The sequence below is a fragment of the Cherax quadricarinatus genome, chromosome 60 (assembly GCF_038502225.1).
Source record: "Cherax quadricarinatus isolate ZL_2023a chromosome 60, ASM3850222v1, whole genome shotgun sequence".
NCBI classification, from domain to species: Eukaryota; Metazoa; Arthropoda; class Malacostraca; order Decapoda; family Parastacidae; genus Cherax; species Cherax quadricarinatus.
This window is the reverse complement of record NC_091351.1, coordinates 18,136,501-18,157,402: the sequence shown is the minus strand read 5'-3', so window position 1 is coordinate 18,157,402 and position 20,902 is coordinate 18,136,501. Positions and strand designations below refer to the sequence as shown.

At 39.6% G+C, this 20,902-nt stretch overlaps 1 protein-coding gene across 2 annotated transcripts in view; it reads left to right on the top strand.

Annotated features, from left to right (window-relative positions):
• The window catches only part of phr (deoxyribodipyrimidine photo-lyase photorepair), a 138,601-nt gene that overhangs the window by 14,380 nt on the left and 103,319 nt on the right, over positions 1 to 20,902 (top strand). For both annotated transcript variants that reach the window (XM_070097996.1, XM_070097995.1), the window contains exons 2-4: positions 191 to 314; positions 15,791 to 15,916; positions 18,120 to 18,322. In XM_070097996.1, the coding sequence (XP_069954097.1) occupies positions 191 to 314; positions 15,791 to 15,916; positions 18,120 to 18,322 (453 nt within the window). The remainder of the gene's footprint in view (positions 1 to 190; positions 315 to 15,790; positions 15,917 to 18,119; positions 18,323 to 20,902) is intronic.

Below are 20,902 nucleotides of genomic sequence, written 5' to 3'. Positions count from 1 at the left end.
GAGAGGCTGTATTTAAGGTGGGATGGGATAGGTTGAGAAGATAAGGTGTTTTTTAGCTGTAGTTTTAAAAAGTTTATCTGAGCCAGTTGTTCTGGAGATTTCTGGCAGAGAGTTCCAGATTTTGGGCTTTTTTATGTACATTGATATACATGAATATTATAATAAGTATTTTTTAAAACACTACCAACAGATGGCAGTTAGAGTCACCAATTTCAAATTTAACAAAAAGCGTGTCCAGATGATGAGTAAAGCAGATGAAGTTCCTGACTGTGATGGTGTTTTATACTGGATGTCTCGGGATCAAAGAATTCAAGGTTAGAATTATTTGGTTTTTGTATGTATTTTTATACAGGTACTCCTCACTTAACAACCAACTGAGGTTCCTAAGAGTAGGTCGGGAAGCTAATTGGTTGTTAAGTGAGGAGCTGCTCCTTGCTGTTATTTCAAGCATTCTGTACTGGTAGTGGCTTTGTGTCAACCATCTTTAGATATTGTTTTAATGTCACATTTGCACGATTTATAATATTTTTAGTATGTTAAAAATAGAGCTAGGCATTCAAAATTAAAAAATTAAAATACACATACAGGTCCTAAATGCACTAGAAGATAAAAAGAATGCAGATGTAATATATACAGACTTTGCAAAAGCCTTCAACAAGTGTGACCATGGCGTAATAGCGCACAAAATGCGTGCTAAAGGAATAACAGGAAAAGTCGGTCGATGGATCTATAATTTCCTCACTAACAGAACACAGAGAGTAGTCATCAACAGAGTAAAGTCCGAGGCAGCTATGGTGAAAAGCTCTGTTCCACAAGGCACAGTACTCACTCCCATCTTGTTCCTCATCCTCATATCCGACATAGACAAGGATGTCAGCCACAGCACCGTGTCTTCCTTTGCAGATGACACCCGAATCTGCATGACAGTGTCTTCCATTGCAGACACTGCAAGGCTCCAGGCGGACATCAACCGAATCTTTCAGTGGGCTGCAGAAAACAATATGAAGTTCAACGATGAGAAATTTCAATTACTCAGATATGGTAAACACGAGGAAATTAAATCTTCATCAGAGTACAAAACAAATTCTGGCCACAAAATAGAGCGAAACACCAACGTCAAAGACCTGGGAGTGATCATGTCGGAGGATCTCACCTTCAAGGACCATAACATTGTATCAATCGCATCTGGTAGAAAAATGAAAGGATGGATAATGAGAACCTTCAAAACTAGGGAGGCCAAGCCCATGATGACACTCTTCAGGTCACTTGTTCTATCTAGGCTGGAATATTGCTGCACACTAACAGCACCTTTCAAGGAAGGTGAAATTGCTGACCTACAAAATGTACAGAGAACCTTCACGGCGCGCATAACGGAGATAAAACACCTCAATTACTGGGAGCGCTTGAGGTTCCTGAACCTGTATTCCCTGGAACGCAGGCGGGAGAGATACATGATTATATACACCTGGAAAATCCTAGAGGGACTAGTACCGAACTTGCACACGAAAATCACTCACTACGAAAGCAAAAGACTTGGCAGACGATGCAACATCCCCCCAATGAAAAGCAGGGGTGTCACTAGCACGTTAAGAGACCATACAATAAGTGTCAGGGGCCCGAGACTGTTCAACTGCCTCCCAGCATACATAAGGGGGATTACCAACAGACCCCTGGCAGTCTTCAAGCTGGCACTGGACAAGCACCTAAAGTCGGTTCCTGACCAGCCGGGCTGTGGCTCGTACGTTGGTTTGCGTGCAGCCAGCAGCAACAGCCTGTTTGATCAGGCTCTGATCCACCAGGAGGCCTGGTCACAGACCGGACCGCGGGGGCGTTGACCCCCGGAACTCTCTCCAGGTAAACTCCAGTACACTCATTACTTACCTTAAAATATTTGTAATCCTTGTAGGTATAGGTTGCTAGACAGCAACCGCCCAGGGAGGTACTACCATCCTGCCAAGTGAGTGTAAAACGGAATCCTGTGATTGTTTTACGTGATGGTAGGATTGCTGGTGTATTTTTTCTGTCTCTTAAACATGCAAGATTTCAGGTATGTCTTGCTACTTCTACTTACATTTAGGTCACACTTCACATACATGTACAAGCATATATATACACACCCCTCTGGGTTTTCTTCTATTTTCTTTCTAGTTCTTGTTCTTGTTTATTTCCTCTTATCTCCATGGGGAAGTGGAACAGAATTCATCCTCCGTAAGCCATGCGTGTTGTAAGAGGCGACTAAAATGCCAGGAGCAAGGGGCTAGTAACCCCTTCTCCTGTATAAATTACTAAATTTAAAAAAAGAAACTTTTGTTTTTCTTTTTGGGCCACCCTGCCTTGGTGGGATACGGCCGGTTTGTTGAAAAAAAAAATTGTACTGTAGTCTTAATGTAAGGTGAGAGATGAGTAACATTTATTATAGTGATACATTGCATGTACAGTACTCATTACTTACCTTAAAATATTTGTGTAGTTCTAATGTAAGGTGAGGGGAGGGGGGTATTGTAGAAAGAGGAAGAAGAGGAGGAGCAAAGAATGGAAGAGGTGCAAAAGGTTACTGTAATGGGGTTAGCTGGTGTGTTCATCTGTATGTTTACTTTCTTGGTATGTCTCGGCGTCTTTCGTAAGTTTATATTCGGGTGCAGGGACACACAATTTTTTTTTTTCAACAAGTTGGCCGTCTCCCACCGAGGCAGGGTGGCCCAAAAAGAAAGAAAATCCCCAAAAAGAAAATACTTTCATCATCATTCAACACTTTCACCTCACTCGTACATAATCACTGTCTTTGCAGAGGCTCCCAGATACAACAGTTTAGAAGCATATATCCCTCCAACTGCCAATATCCCAAACCGCTCCTTTAAAGTGCAGGCTTTGTACTTCCCATTTCCAGTACTCAAGTCTGGCTATATAAAAATAACTAGTTTCCCTGAATCCCTTCACTAAATATTACCCTGCTTACACTCCAACAGCTCGTCATGTCCCAAAAAACATTCGTCTCCATTCACTCCTATCTAACATGCTCACTCACACTTGCTTGAAGCCCAAGCCCTTTGGCCACAAAACCTCCTTTGCCCCCTCCCTCCAACATTTTCAAGGATGACCCCTACCCTGCCTTCCTTCCCCTATGGATTTATATGCACTCCAAGTCATTCTACTTTGATCTATTCTCCCTAAATGACCAGACCACCTCAACAACCCTTTTTCAGCCCTCTGACTAATACTTTTATTAACTCCACACCTTCTTCTAATTTCCACACTCCGAGTTCTCTGCATAATACTTACACGACACATTGCCCTTAGTAAAGACATCTCCACTGCCTCCAGCCACCTTCTCGCTGCATTTACAACCCAAGCTTCACACCCATATAAGAGTGTTGGTACCACTATACTTTCATACATTCCCTTCTTGCCTCCATAGATAGCGTTTTTTTGTCTCCACAAGTACCTCAACGCACCACTCACCTTTTTTTCTTCATCAATTCTATGGTTAACCTCATCCTTCATAAACCCATCCACTGACAAGTCAACTCCCACATATGAAAGTTAAGACACATGTGCAACATCTGGATATCTTTATTGTAGACGTTTCGCCATCCAGTGGCTTTATCGATATAGATTCTAGGACATAATTAGAAGACAGTAGAACTATACAAAAGATGAGGTAATTAGTCCCTCAACCTTGGAGTTGGTGTTGAGAGCACTGTGGTGGTGGAGAATCTGGAGCAAAGGCAAGGAAACTGGGGGTTATATAGGCGTCAGTGGATAGGGACGTGTAGCAGACGAGGGTATAGTCACTGGTAGTTGGGATTCCCCAGTGGAAGTAGGTCCTAGCCAAAGGGATGGGTTAGTTGCAGTAGCCATGAAGAAGGTCTTGTAGATGTCCTCTGAACCAAGATTCCATGATGTTGCAGTGTCTGACAAGTTGTGCAAGACAGGTATACAGTACTGACAATATGAAAGTTAAGACACATGTGCAACATCTGGATATCTTTATTGTAGACATTTCTCCATCCAGTGGCTTTATCAGTACAGAATCTAGGACATAATTAGAAGATAGTAGAACTATATACATGGAATCTTGGAATCATGGAATCTTGGTTCAGAGGACATCTACAAGACCTTCTTCACAGCTACTATAACTAACCCATCCCTTTGGGTAGGACCTACTTCCACTGGGGAATCCCGCCTACCAGTGACTATGCCCTCATCTGCTACACGTCCCTATCCACTGATGCCTATATAACCACCAGTTTCCTTGCCTTTGCTCCAGATTCTCCACCACCACAGCGACTTTGCACTCTATTTTTGTATGGTATTTATTGTTGTATTCTAATTTACCTGGTCTCATTGTATAGAATGGAAGATGTATTACAGAAAGTGAGATGATTTTGACTGGTTTTACAATGAAAAGTAACTTGAAATTGAGCTCAAAGTAGCAGAAATGTTCGATTTTTACCAAAGTTCAAAATAAGCAAATCATGCTAAGCATCCAATACACATCAACTGGTGAGTTTAATATTCATTCACAAGTGTGCCGATATTATTTATACTATTTCTACACTAATGCAGTAGTCTGCATAACAGTTAATCTTATTTTTTTTTTGTGAGAATAAAAATTCAAAGTGGAAAGCAAAAGAAACGTAAGAGGGGCCTGGGAATGTGACTAATGAACAGAGGAAATGTTATTTTAGTGCCAGGAATGTCTTTCTTGTTTATTCTGGACCCTACTTGGAAATTGGCATCTTTTAAGATTTGTGTGAAATTGGCAAAATTGCTAAATTCTGACCACTGTATTGGGTAGTTGAAATCGGTAAATTGGTGGTTTCTTGTACTCATTTGATAGAAAAAATGGAGTTCTAGTGAAATAGTTATGATTTTTGTCGAGTAGTACAATGGAATTGGCCGAAAATAGGACTAAAACTGGGCAAAATTGCCGATGCATAAACGTCGTCGAGACCACTAACTTCACGAGAGCATAATTCCGTAAGTTTTGCATCAAATTTCACACTTTTGGTGTCATTATGATCGGGAAAAGATTCTCTATCTTTTCATAAGAAATTTTTTTTTTTTTTTTTTTGAAATTTGGGGGACCCTGAGAACAAGTCTCTGAGAGGGCCTATGGACCCTGAAAGGGTTAACTGACAAATCCATTTGTTCCCTAGGCTTTCTTAATTTGTTTATCTCACTCCAAATTTTTTTCTTGTTTTCAGCAAAGTTTCTTGCCAGTGCCTATCCCACTCTTTCATCTGCTCTCCTTTTGCACTCTCTCACCACTCTCTTCACCTTTCTTTTATGTTCCATATACTCTGCTCTTCTTACAACACTTCTGCTTTGTAAAAACCTCTCATAAGCTACCTTTTTCTCTTTTATCACTCCCTTTACTTCATCATTCCACCAGTCACTCCTCTTTCCTCCTGCACCCACCCTCCTATAGCCACAAATTTCTGCCCCACATTCTAATACTGCATTTTTAAAACTATCCCAGCCTTCTTCAACCCCCCCACTATTCATACTTGCATTAGCCTACCTTTCTGCCAATAGTTGCTTATTCCCTTAATTTATACACTTTCACCTCTCTCTTTCTTGTTGTTGCCATTTTCCTTTTGTCCCTCTTACTCCTACTGTAGCTACAACTAAATAATGATCCGATATATCCATTGCCCCTCTATAACATGTACATCCCGAAGCCTTCCTATCAAACTTTTATCCACCAATACATAATCTAACAAACTACTTTCGTTATGTTTTATATCATACCTTGTGTACTTATTTATCCTCTTCTTCATAAAATATGTATTACTTATTACCAAACCTCTTTCTACACATAGCTCAATTATATGCTCCCCATTTTCATTTACCCCTGGCACCCCAAATTTACTTACTACTCTCTCCACAACATTTTTACCCACTTGAGCATTGAGATCCCCAACCACAAGTACTCTCTCACTTGGTTCAAAACTCTCCATGCACTCACTCAATGTTTCCCAAAATCTCTCTCTCTCTCTCTCTCTCCTTTACACTTCTCTCTTCTCCAGGTGCATAAACACTTACTATAACCCACTTTTCACATCTAACCCTTTTTTTGCACCACATAATCCTTGAATTTATACATTTATATTCCCTCTTTTCCTGCCATAACTTATCCTTCAACATTATTGCTACTCCTTCTTTAGCTCTAACTCTGTTTGAAGCCCCTGACCTAATCCCATTTATTTCTTCCCACTGACACTCTCCCACCCCTTTCGGCTATGTTTCACTTAGAGTCAGGACATCCAGCTTCTTCTCATTTATAACATCCACAGTCACCTCTTTCTTATTGTTCACACAACATCTACGAACATTCAAACATCTCACTTTGACAGTTTTCTTCTTTTTCTTTTTAGTAAGCTGTACGGGAAAAGGGGTTACTAGCCCATTGTTTCCGGCATTTTATTTCACGTTTACAACATGCATGGCTTGCGGAGGAAAGATTCTTAATCCACTTCCCCATGAATATGAAAGGAAAATTAATAAGAACAAGAACTATTAACCCTTTCAGGGTCGGCATACCCTCTCCCAAACCTGTTGTCAGGGTCGGTAAAAATTCGAAAAAAAAAATATTTTTTTCTTATGAAAAGATAGTGTTTTTTTTTCTGAATTTTATAGGCTAAACAAAAATTTTTTACCATCAATACTTACTGAGATATGGAGGCATGAAGTTGACAGACAATGACTGGCATACGGTAACATCGCCAACTGCTGGTCACCCAGTATTACTTTATTTTATTTTTTGGTACTATTTTCTATTATTTTTTTATTTTTTTTTTCCAAGTAACTTTTATGGCCTGTGAGACCAATATGAGCACTATTTTGTAAGTTATTTCTTTTTCTATATACACAATAACATGCCTAAACACTGTTGTCAGTATTTTGTTTATAAAACATATTTACACAAACGAACAATAGAAAATGTTGCTTATTACTATTTTTCTATATTTTATATACACATACACAGTCACAGGGAATTTTTTTAGAAGTTCTGCAGCCTGTGAAAGTCTTTGAAACATGGTGTCATGCACAGTGGTGTTTTACACTCCTCACACATAAAACGAGTGTCTCTGCGTTGTTGAGGGCGTTGTTTTGTATGTGCACAGACATAACACCTCTTCTGAGCCTTTTTCTTGAAAGCAGTAGCAGGCAGTTTTGTTAGGAAGTGATCATCATGATTCCGATGAGAAGGTAGCTGTTGATAATTATGTGGGCGGTTTTCTATTGCAGGTGCTGTTCTTTGGTACTTGATTATTATTTGTCTGATGACAGACAAAGTTTGCCATATGGTGGCTTGTTTCTGGTCCTCATCTTATATATATTATAAGCAATGAGCATGAAAATGTATATGGAAAAAGAGTTTTATGTACAGAGGAGGATGACAAAGATGATCCCATGTATCAGAAATCTTCCCTATGAGGATAGACTGAGGGCCCTGAATCTGCACTCTCTCGAAAGGCGTAGAATTAGGGGGGATATGAAGAGGTGTATAAATGGAAAATAGGAATAAATAAAGGGGATGTAAATAGCGTGCTGAAAATTTCCAGCCAAGACAGGACTTGCAGCAATGGTTTCAAGTTGGAAAAATTCAGATTCAGGAAGGATATAGGAAAGCACTGGTTTGGTAATAGAGTTGTGGATGAGTGGAACAAACTCCTGAGTACAGTTATTGAGGCTAAAACGTTGTGTAGTTTTAAAAATAGGTTAGATAAATACATGAGTGGGTATAGGTGGGTGTGAGTTGGACCTGACTAGCTTGTGCTGCTGGGTCTGGTGCTGTGCTCCTTCCTTGAGTGGAGGTGACCAGACTGGGTGGGTCATTGGGCTAATCCGGGGGGGGGGGGGGTATTGGGCTAATCGGGGGAGGGGACATGGACCTGCTCCGCATGGGTCAGTAGGCCCGTTGCAGTGTTCCCTCTTTCTTATGTTCTTATAACTCTTGCAAACACAATCGGCAAACCCAATCTGCATGTCACATTTGTCCACTGAATGCATATTGAGGGTGTAGTCAATCACAGCTTCAGGTTTTAGAATAGGTTCATTGCTTTCTCTATGCTGCCTGCCAGTGTCTGCCATTCCATTAGGGTGAACTGATGACAACAGTGAGACATCTCGTTTGTCATGACACCGAAATGCCATGATGTCATTTGCAGCAAAGGCCTGCTCCTCACCTCTATGAGTTCCAGTGTCGAACATGGGCATATGCCTGGATGATGACTAATAAACTGATAAAACCTATTTCATTCATTTTGGAAATAAAGCTGCAAATGATCCGATTAACATAACGCTAAATGGATCATCAGTCACAAGACTCACAGAGGGAAAATTCCTAGGTATCCACCTTGACAGTAGCCTTAAGTGCCGGACACACATGCAACAAATCACGAAGAAAATCTCCAAGACTGCAGGCATACTATCAAAGATAAGGTACTATGTTCCACAATCAGCTCTCCTGGCACTGTACCATACACTCATATACCCTTACCTTACATATGGAATTTGTGCATGGAGATCAACAACATCCAATCACCTAAAACCCCTCATAACCCAGCAAAAGGCAGCAGACTCCACCAATTTTCAAAAGTCTGAATCTGCTCACCATTAAGAACATCCATACTTATTCATGTGCCTACTACATACACAGAACAATACACGCAAATATAAACCCTCCACTCAAACTTCTCCTCACCAACTTAAACAGGACACATGACTACAACACCAGACACAGATCTCTTTTTGATATACCTCATGTCCTTACCACACTGTGTAAAAACTCTATGCACACAAAGGGCCCTAAAATATGGAATTCATTATCAGAAGATATTAAAGTAACCCAGTCTGAAAACCAGTTTAAGACTCTTCTCAAAAGCCACTTAATCACCCTAGACTAAATGCTAAATACTCAGTACACACATACTCGCCTATGTACTCCCACATCATAACTTCAACAATCACTTTGAATCTTTTATCCATTGTTGACAGGAATATAATTGAACCATTGTTTTCCACAAAAAGCATTTTAGACTATAAGAATATATCCTTTATACAAATTTAATTCACTTATAATTAATAATCTACTGTTCAACTATGAAATAATTACTGTCCTACTGTACAACTATGATAAAATCCTTAGTATTAAGTAGTCTGTAAGCCAATAATGTTAACTTGGCCCATAATGCCTAGGCATAATAGAGGCTCTCTTTGCATTACAACCCGCTATTGTAAATATAAAATCTCAATGTACTGTTTGCAAAGACATAAACTAAATAAATAAATAAATAAATTTGCATGCACTGTGCCACACACATCTGTCATGTTCACTCACAAGAAATCACTGAGTAAGGGGCTTGTGTACCAGTTATCAGTATACAGTGGACCCCCGGTTTGCGATGGCATCAATATCCGATAAATCCGGTATTCGATACATTTTAATGCAAAAATTTTGCCTAAGTTCCCATTAAAAAACCCACCATACGCGATTCGTCCGAGTCGTGTCCACATGTGGCCTGAACTGCCCTGTGTGTGCCAGTGTTTACAAGCCAGCCAGTGTGCTCGCATCTAAGGATACATTCGGTACATTCCATATTATCACAGTGTTTTTGGTGCTTGTTTCTGCAAAATAAGTCAACCTGGGCCCCAAGAAAGCTTCTAGTGCCAACCCTTCGAGAAAAAGGGTGCTAATGACTATTGAAATGAAGAAAGAGATAATTGCCAAGTACGAAAGTGGAGTGCGTATGTCGGAGCTGGCCAGGCTGTATACAAAACCCCAATCAACCATCGCTACTATAGTGACCAGGAAAACGGCAATCAAGGAAGCTGTTGTTGCAAAAGGTGCAACTGTGATTACAAAACAGCAACCGCAAGTGTTAGAAGATGTTGAGAGACTGTTATTGGTGTGGATAAATGAAAAACAGATAGCAGGAGATAGCATCTCTCAAGCGATCATTTGTGAAAAGGCTAGGCAGTTGCATGACGATTTGGTAAAGAAATTACCTGCAACTAGTGGTGATGTGAGTGAATTTAAGGCCAGCAAAGATTGGTTTGAAAGATTTAAGAATCGTAGTGGCATACATAGTGTGATTAGGCATGGTGAGGCTGCCAGTTCGGACCAAAAACCAGCTGAAAAATATGTGGAGGAATTCAAGGATTACATAGACAGTGAAGACTTGAAACCTGAACAAGTGTTTAATTGTGACGAAACAGGCCTGTTTTGGAAGAAATTGCCAAGCAGGACCTACATTACTCAGGAGGAAAAGGCACTCCCAGGACATAAGCCTATGAAAAACAGGCTTACTCTTCTGATGTGTGCCAATGCTAGTGGTGATTGCAAAGTTAAGCCTTTATTGGTGTATCACTCAGAAACTCTTAGAGCATTCAGGCAAAACAATGTCCTCAAGGCTAATTTGTGTATGCTATGGAGGGCAAACAGTAAGGCATGGGTCACTAGGGACTTTTTCTATGACTGGTTACACCATGCATTTGCCCCCAATGTGAAAAATTACCTAATTGAAAAGAAATTAGACCTTAAGTGCCTCCTGGTATTAGACAATGCCCCTGATCATCCTACAGACTTGGCAGAGCGACTTTCCGGGGACATGAGTTTCATTAAGGTCAAGTTTTTGCCTAATAATATTACTCCTCTCCTGCAGCCCATGGACCAGCAGGTCATTTCCAACTTCAAGAAACTGTACACAAAAGCTATGATTCAAAAGTGCTTTGAAGTGACCACAGACACTCTGTTGACTGTAGAGGAGTTTTGGAAGGATCACTTTAATATCCTCAATTGTGTAAACCTTATAGGTAAGGCTTGGGAGGGAGTGACTAAGAGGACCTTGAACTCTGCTTGGAAAAAACTGTGGCCAGAATGTGTAGACAAAAGGGATTTTTGAAGGGTTTGAGGCTAACCCTGGGAATCCTATGCCAGTTGAGGAATCCATTGTGGCATTGGGGAAGTCCTTGGGGTTGGAGGTTAGTGGGGAGGATGTGGAAGAGTTGGTGGAGGAGGACAATGATGAACTAACCACTGATGAGCTGCTAGATCATCTTCAACAGCAAGAGGCCAGACCTGAGGAAACTGCTTCGGAGGAGGGGATAAAGAAATTGAAGAAGTTGCCTACTTCAAAGATTAAGGAAATATGTGCAAAGTCCCTTGAAGTGCAAACCTTTTTTGATGAAAATCACCCTCACACAGCTACTGCAAGCCGTGTTGGCAACCTGTACAATGACAGTGTTGTGAGCCACTTTAGGAAAGACATAAAGGAAGGAGAGGTACAGGCCTCTGTGAACAGATATGTTGTGCAACAGAAGTCCAGTGACTCTCAAGCTGGTCCTAGTGGCATTAAAAGAAGAAGGGAAGTAACCCCGGGAAAGGACTTGCTACTTCAAGTCCTAATGGAAGGGGATTCCCTTTCTAAACAATAAGTTCGACACTCTCCCCTCCTCCCATCCCATCAATCATAACCAGATCTTCATTAAAGGTAAGTGTCATGTATTCTATTGTTAGTAGAGTACATACTACAAACTGTGCATGTCTTCTTCAGTTTATGTGCATTAAATTTAATATTTCATGTGGTAAAAAATTTTTTTTTCATGCTTTTGGGTGTCTTGCACGGATTAATTTGATTTCCATTATTTCTTATGGGGAAAATTGATTCGCTTTTCTATAATTTTGGTTTACGATGAGCTCTCAGGAACGGATTAATATCGCAAACTGGGGATCCACTGTATAATATATGTCCCTTACCAAGATGTTTCCATCATTGTTCTAACCACATCACCGGAGATACCCAGTAACTTCCTGGTATCTCGCAGTGTATTACTTCCAGTGTACACAATTATATCCAATACAAGACCACTGTAACAATCACAAAGCACAGTCAACTTTATACCAAAGCATTTCCTCTTGCTTGGTATGTATTGCTTGAATGAGAGTCTTCCTTTGAACAGAATCAAAGACTCATCAATAACAAGCTTCATGAAGGGATAAAAATACATATTGAATTTCTGTTTCAGATATATGAACACATTCCTAATCTTATATAACCTGTCGTTTCTGTCAGGCCTGGTTTTGTCTGAGAAGTGAAGCATACGTAATAGTAGCACAAATCGATTCACTCCTATTATATCACTGAAACCTGGGGTTGCAGTCAGGTGGTCTGTTGACCAGCATGATTTCACACTGTGCTTATACACATGTGGCATAAGCATTATTGTGGCAAACAAAAGATACATCTCAGCCACAGTTGTCTCCTTCCACTGGTGTAGGTGTAAGTTTGGTGAAAGTTTTGTGTTTGCCATGGTGTACTCGTAGTATCTGTTGCTTTCCCTGACAATAATTTCCATCAGGGGTTCATCAAAGAATAACTCAAAACATTCCAGTTCACTGGCATTGTTCCCAAGTGTACAAGATGGCCCTATTCCACTTTGACTTTCATCAAAGTGATGGGGATTGGGAACAAAATTGGCAGCTTCCTGCCAATCTCAGGTGCTGTCTGCTGATGGGCACTGGGTATTGACAGGTGGTTGTGGAGGTTGTGGTTGTCGAGGCTGGTGTGGTGGATAGGTGGGGGATAGTGGCCTTTGTTGTAGATCAGCTGAGGTAGTGGCGTGGGTGGCAGCGTGGGTGGCAGCATGGCCCACTGCTGGTGCCTCATGGCCGGCACCACCACTACCACCACCATGCACATTTTCCATCCCACTTGCAACACTATCATCTTCATTTTCACTGTCTGTTCCTGTTGTACAGCCATGGGATGTACTCCGAGATGCACTCCTTTCCCTTGGAATAGCACATGGCACACTACCAGAGCGCATATATCGTCATATATACTGACACTTCACTGGGGAATATTCCACTTCACTATCACTCCTGGAACTGTTTTCAAGAGCTTGTAGTTCATATTCACTATCACTATCATCACCAATGCTCACATCTGAGTCTGGGATTTGGGAAAATAAGAGTTTCCTCTTTGATTCTTGTACAACTGAATGTGAGCAAGATGGCCCAGTAGCAGAGATGGAAAGCTGAGGGTCGTCTGGGTTTTCCTCACTATTACCGGTATTATGGTCATTAGTTTCGGTCACAACCTCACCCAAACCTTGAAACTCATCTTCACTGGCACTTCCATCTGTATTAGAACTGTCACTGGGGAACAAAAGTGTCCCAATTTGCCAAGGAGTGAGGAGCTTCTTACCGCGAGGCATGGTGAACAAGGTCTACTAAAATGGCGTTCCCACAATGCGCCACTGGGTCTCAGAATTTTTTTCTACCACGCGCACCAACCACGCACACCCATTCTCTCACATCTAGGCCTACCAGCTGTTTCCCACTTAATTTGAAGCCGCTAGAATTTATGCGTACTAGTACGGCACCAACTCTGAAAGGGTTAAGGTAAAATCAAAGAAAACTCAGATGAGTGTGTATATATGAACATGTACATGTATGTGTAGGGTGACTTAAGTGTAAGTAGAAGTAGCAAGGCGTTTCTGAAATCTTGCATGTTTATGAGACAGGAAAAAGACACCAGCAATCCTACCATTATGTAAAACAAATACAGGCTTCCATTTTACACTCGCTTAGTAGGATGATAGTACTTCCCTGAATGGTTGCTGTCTACCAACCTACTACCTATTTCACAATAAACAAATACATTTGCATAAATAATCATACATAGTAGCAAATGTGTAGATTATCTAGGATAACCCAAAAGTAATAATAATAACAGTTGCTCTGGAGCACTTTAAATGTCATTTATTATTATTATTACCATCGATATAACCTTGTTCACTGATTTCACTCATATCTTAGATGTTCACTGTAAAGGAGTTAGCATGTATGAACTAACCATACGCATACAGGAATTAACCCTTTGAGGGTCGAGGCCCCTTCTCACAAACTTGCTCCTGGGGTCAAAGAATTTTCAAAATAGAAAAATTTTTTTCTTATGAAATGATAGATAATCTTTTTCCAAAGGTAATGAAACCAAAAGCATGAAATTTTATAGAAAACTTACGGAATTATGTTCATGAAGTTAGCGGTCTCAGCTGTATTTATGCCTCGGCGATTTTGCCCACTTTGAGCCCTATTTTGGGTCAATTCCATCGATCCAGTCTACCAAACTCATAGCTGTTTAGCTAGAACTCCTTTTATTCTGTCGACTGAATACAAAAAACTGCCCATTTACCTATTTCAACTACCCAATAAAGTGATCAGAAATTACTGATTTGGCCAATTTCACACAAAATTTAAGAAAAGCCAATTTCAAAATAGGTGCCAGAAGAAATAATGCAGATATTCCTGGCACTAAAATAACATTTTCTCCATTCATTAGTCGTCTCCAGGCCCCTCTTATATTACACTTGCTTTTCATTTTGAATTTTTATTCACACAAAAAATAGAAGATTTACTGTTATTCAGACTACTGCATAATGGTAATACAGTATTTGTATAAATAATGTGAGTGCATATTTGACCAGCCAGTTGACACATACTGGATGTGTGATGTGTTTTGTTTACTCTTGAAAATTGAACATTTCTGCTATTTGAGCTCAATTTCAAGCTACTTTTAGTCTGTAAACCATTCAAAATTATCCCTATTTCTGTAATATATCTTCCATTCTATCAAATGAGACCAAGAAAATGAGAATACAACCATAAAAACTATATGAAAATACACTGCAAAGTCACTGTTTTTCACCAAAATCATTATGCACTGCGTGCTGCAGGATTTTTTTTGTACTGTGCGCACTGACCACACAGATCCATTCTCTTATTTGTAGGCCTACCAGTTTTTTACCGCAAGATTGGGAGCTGCTAGAATTTTAGCGTAGTTTTATGGGACTGTCCCTGACTTCAAAGCCGTAATTTTATGGGACCAACCCTGAGAGGGTTAATTAAATTCTTTGTCAAGGATGCAACCTCCTCAACAAGACCCCTGGACACTGGTGTACCACAGGGTAGCATTCTTGGCCCCCCTCCTTTTTCTTTTATACATTAATGTTCTTCCAAGCATATCACAACAACTTACGCCTATTCTCTTTGCTGATGACACGACTAATGTCATCTCCCACTCAAATCTTGCCTCATTTAACACTATTGTTAACGAAGAACTTTTAAAAATAGCAACCTGGTTGACCTTCAATAAACTTGCACTTAATATAGACAAATCCTTTTACATTATGTTTGGGAGTAGATCAAGTGAGGTCCAACTGAACATTATGCTTAACAACATCCTTATTGCTAAACATAATGAGAGAAAATTACTGAGTCTACACCTTGACAGCAACCTGAAATTCAACTCCCATATCCAACACATAACAAAAAAAAGTTTCTAAAAATGTTGGCATCCTCTCAAAAATACATTACTATATAATAATAATAATAATTATAATAATAATAATAATAATAATAGTAATAATAATAATAATTTTATTTTAGTATGATACATGTTTGTACAAAGGAGTATAACAATTCATTGTACATGCCAAAAGTCCCTTTATATGCAGAGCATTTCAGGAAAACTTAAGTTTGAGTACCGAGGTTCCACTGTATGTATTTAGTTTTTAATGCTAAGAGTTCTGAATGATCTCAACAGTCAAATTGCTTTTAATGTTTTAGTACTGTACTACCTACCATTTTAAAAGTGATTTCATTACCATTCTTTTTTGGGCCACCCTGCCTTGGTAGGAATCGGCCAGTGTGCTAATAAAAAAAAAATATTCATTACCATTGTAATCCTGACATACTTTTTTTTACACTTTTCTCTAGATAATTGGGCAATGTTATTTGCTCAGCGCTTGGCACTGAAAAACCATGTGTCTCTACATGTGGCATTCTGCTTGGTTCCAAAGTTTCTCGGTGCCACAATACGCCATTACGACTTCATGCTGAAGGGTAAATATTTATTCAGGTATTCCATTCTAGTGTATTGTTGACACTGTGCTCTGTCTAAAGACTTTTTTTCTATGATTTATTTTTTGTCTTATAACATAAAGGCCTCCATATCAAGCCCTTGTAGCCCACATTGGCTTCTAAGACCTGTTAACCCTTTGAGGGTCCAGACCTCAATCTAAAAATTCCCCACAGGGTCCAAGAATTAAAAAAAAAAATTATAATTTTTCTTATGAAATGGTAGACAATCTCTTTCTGAAGGTAATTAAACAAAAAGGATGAAATTTGATAAAAAAAAAATTGTTAAAATTATGCTTTTGTGAATTTTCCTGTGTCAGCGATATTTATGCATCAGCGATTTTGCCCACTTGGAGTCCTATTTTTGGTCAGTTACTTTGTTCCTTTGGACTAAATTCTTAGCTATTTTGCTAGTTTGTGTTTCATTTTATCTATTGAGCATAAGAAATCACTAAATCAACTGTGTTAACTACCCAGTAAAGTGATCAGAAATTGGTAATTTGGCCAATTTCACACAAAGCTGAAAATATTCCACTTTCAACATAGGGTCCAGAATAAACAATGCATGTAATCCTGGCAGTAAAATAACATTTCCTTTGTTATTTAATTGCATTTCCAGGCTGTACAGATGAATTCCATTTTGATTTTTAATTCACATAAAGAATTTTTATTCACACCAAAAAAGTAGAAAATTTACTGTTATGCAGTATTGTAATAATTGTATAAATAATATCAGCACATTTGTGAATGCACATTAGACCAAACAACTGACGTGTATTAGAAGTGATTTGTTTGCTCTTGAACATCGGCAAAAATCAAACATTTTCACTATTTTGAGTTCAATTTCAAGCTATTTTCAATGCTAAAATCAATCAGAATCATCTCTGTTTCTGTAATATATCTTCCATTCTGGCAAATGAGATCAAGAAACTGCAAATACAACTGTAAAAACCATACATAAATACACCACAAAGTTGCTGTTTTAATCCAAAAACACAGTACCCACTTTTTCCTGATTATACACTGCATGCTGCAGGATTTGTTTTATGTGGTGCACATTTACCCCATAGATGCATTCTCTCATATCTAGGCCCAAATTTACTACTCATTTGAGTGAGCTGAGCTCATGATGTAGTACTATGGCTTGGACCCAGGCTTCAATGCCATAGAACTACAAGACAGACCCTCAAAGGGTTAAAATATGAGGGGCTTTTACCACCCCTTCTGGACTAATCAGGTTCCTCAACTATATATTACTATTCTCTCTATATTCACTGTTATTTCATGTCTAGAGTCATTATTATATATGTATGAAGTGTTATATGATAAGTAGTAACGTACCTCCTGTGACCATACATACGATAACTGCTAGGTCTTCATTCAGAAGAACACCTTCTGTAAAGGTATCATGGTAAATTTCACCATAGATGGGTATGCCTAAGGGTAAGATACGTCAATAACATTAATTGAAGCAGAGTGAGTAACATCCCATAAAACACACTGGGGAAAGGGGCCATACTCTCCTCATGAAAATTGTCAAAAATAGAATATTTCTGCTACTTTGAGCCTTGTTCCAAGCTACTTCCCTACCTGAAACCAACCAACATCAGTAGTAGTAGTAGTAGTACTACTAATAATTCTTTATTACTATTACTACAAGTACATACATAATACAACTATTTCAGACGTAGCTGACATCATTTTTACTATATAGAAAACCCCAGGTTATTTAGAACATTTTGAGTAACTTAGGCAAATCTTGTTCCCCAGGATATGATCCACAACAGTTGTCTAACATTCAGGTACCTACTTACTGCTAGGTGAGCAGGGGAAGCAGGTGTAAAACATGCCCAACGTTTCACCTGTGCCAGGATCGATCCCAGACCCTCAGTGTGTGAACTCAGGATGCTATCAACCAAACCACAAACACCATTCTATCACTTGATACCAAGAAACAACCAATAACACCATAAAAAACCATCCTAGAAGGTGCTGCGCTTCAGACATAGATCTACATGAGTGACACTGGCATCAGTAAAATAGATCTCCCTACAAGTCAGTGAAAGGATTAATTAGGCTTTAAGATTTATGTAGTTCTTGGTGAAAGGTATAGGAAGTACTAGTGAATAATTTGTGTTTTTTTCTTTTGAAGTATAACAATTATTTTACTTAATTTGTGTATTTGTAGGCTTGGAAGAAGTCGAGAGTGAATGCCTGAGTCTGGGTATTGAATTCCATCTTTTGTTTGGTGAAGCCAAGGAGGCTCTTCCAAAGTTCATCAAGGATCATTCTATTGGTGGCTTAGTCACAGATTTCTCTCCACTTCGATTATCACAACAATGGCTTGAAGATGTGAAAGAAGCAATTCCTAAAAATATTCCACTGTGCAAGGTACTGTATACTAAATTGCTTTTCCTTGTTTCTTTCCATCTCATGATTGGTATAATATACCAGATATATAGTATGAAATAAATGATTCCTTGAGCTGTATTATATTTGTGTATGGTTGTGAAGCATGGGTGATGAATGTGCCAGTGAGGAGAAGGCTGGAGGCAGTGGAGATGTCATGTCTGAGGGCAATGTGTGGTGTGAATATAATGCAGAGAATTCGTAGTTTGGAAGTTATGAGGAGGTGCGGGATTGCCAAAACTGTTGTCCAGAGGGCTGAGGAAGGGTTGTTGAGGTGGTTCGGACATGTAGAGAGAATGGAGCGAAACAGAATGACTTTCAGAGTATATAAATCTGTAGTGGAGGGAAGGCAAGGTAGGGGTCGGCCAAAGAAAGGTTGGAGGGAGGGGGTAAAGGAGGTTTTGTGTGCAAGGGGCTTGGATTTCCAGCAAGCATGCGTGAGCATATTTGATAGGAGTGAATGGAGACAAATGGTTTTTAATACTTGACGTGCTGTTGGAGTGTGAGCAAAGTAACATTTATGAAGGGGTTCAGGGAAACCGGCAGGCCGGACTTGAGTCCTGGAGATGGGAAGTCACAGTGCCTGCACTCTGAAGGAGGGGTGTTAATGTTGCAGTTTTATAAACTGTAGTGTAAAGCACCCTTCTGGCAAGACAGTGATGGAGTGAATGATGATGAAAGTTTTTCTTTTTTGGGCCACCCTGCCTTGGTGGGAATTGGACGATGTGTTAATAAAAAAAATAAAAATATAAAAGTTTTATTGCTTGAAGCCATGGTGAATGTTTCCCTCTTTGCATCACTTAATTAACCCATAAACGGTCCAGACGTATATACAGTGGACCCTCGCATAACGTTGGCATCACATAATGTTAAATTCGCATAACGATACTTTTAATGCTAACATTTTCCCTCGGATAACGTTAAAAAACTCGCTTAACGATATTCGTTCTCGGGTACCAATTAATATCGTTATGTGAAGGTCCACTGTATATATGTTTTTACCGCTAGTGCCCCAAACGTATACAGATACCATCCGACTTACGACCAAGCTTGATTCCGACGAACCGGTCGTAAGTCAAAATGGACGTAAGTCAAACCTTTGAAAATTGCCGACATATTGGGTACTGCATAATGTCAAACTTTTCCTATATAAACTACCTACATAGTACTGTAATGTAATGTACAATCATTATTTCATTTTTTTTTACCATAATTTACTTCTATTGTTATATTTTAATTATTTATTTACTGTATATAATGTATACATGGTAGTGAACTGTATTGTAAATTTTACATCGTATACAGTATCTTATCTTTATGTATTGTCGACACAGTGGAATGGGAGAATACCACTGGTAGTGTCATCCTGCCAGAATGTTGTATAACCTATACCCTAAGTAAAGAGAAGCAACTCTGGAACATGTGTAATACGTAGCTGGCTGGCTGGCCGGGTGGCCGGGTGGGTGGCCGGGTGGGTAGCCAGGTGGGTGGCCGGGTGGGTGGCCAGGTGGGTGGCCAGTTGGGTGGCTGGGTGGGTGGCTGACTGAATGTGGCTGTGTCTCTGTATCTCTCTCTCTGTATCTGTATCTCTCTCTGTATCTGTATCTCTCTCTCTGTATCTGTATCTCTCTCTCTGTATCTGTATCTCTCTGTATCTGTATCTCTGTATCTGTATCTCTCTCTGTATCTGTATCTCTCTCTCTGCATCTGTATCTGTATCTCTGTATCTGTATCTCTCTCTCTTTCTCTCTCTCTCTCTCTCTGTATCTCTGTATCTGCATCTCTGTATCTCTGTATCTGCATCTCTGTATCTCTGTATCTGTATCTGTATCTCTCTCTCTCTCTCTCTCTCTCTCTCTCTCTCTCTCTCTCTCTCTCTCTCTCTCTCTCTCTCTCTCTCTCTCTCTCTCTCTCTCTCTCTCTCTTTCTCTCTCTCTCTCTCTTTCTCTCTCTCTCCCTCTCTCTCTCTCTCTCTTCTTCCTCTCTCTCTCTCTCTCTCTTCTCTCTCTCTCTGTATCTCTCTCTCTCTATCTCTCTCTCTGTACTCTCTCTCTGTATCTCTCTCTGTATATCTCTCTCTCTCTCTCTCTCTCTCTCTCTCTCTCTCTCTCTCTCTCTCTCTCTCTCTCTCTCTCTCTCTCTCTCTCTCTCTCTTTCTATCTCTCTATCTCTGTATCTGTATCTCTCTCCCTCTCTCTCTCTCTCTCTCTCTCTCTCTCTCTCTCTCTCTCTGTATTCTGTATCTCTGTATCTGTATCTCTCTCTCTCTATTTTTTTTCTTTTTTTTTTTTTTTTTACACATGGTTTGACAAGGTTAAGGATCCCTATCTTTATTGACAAGCTATTTACAGGCTAAGGATTCCTAACTTCATTGGCAAGCTAAGAGCTGTTACCTACATCAGCTCATTTGAAAGCATTTTTATTGTTATGAGACATACAAGTAGGGAACAGGATGAAACTGGAGCCATCTGTGGGCCAGCATTTTCATTTGATCAACTGACTTTATCTCGTTGACATCATACTGCTGTACGAATGTGTTCCATACTCGAGTCATCCTGGGTA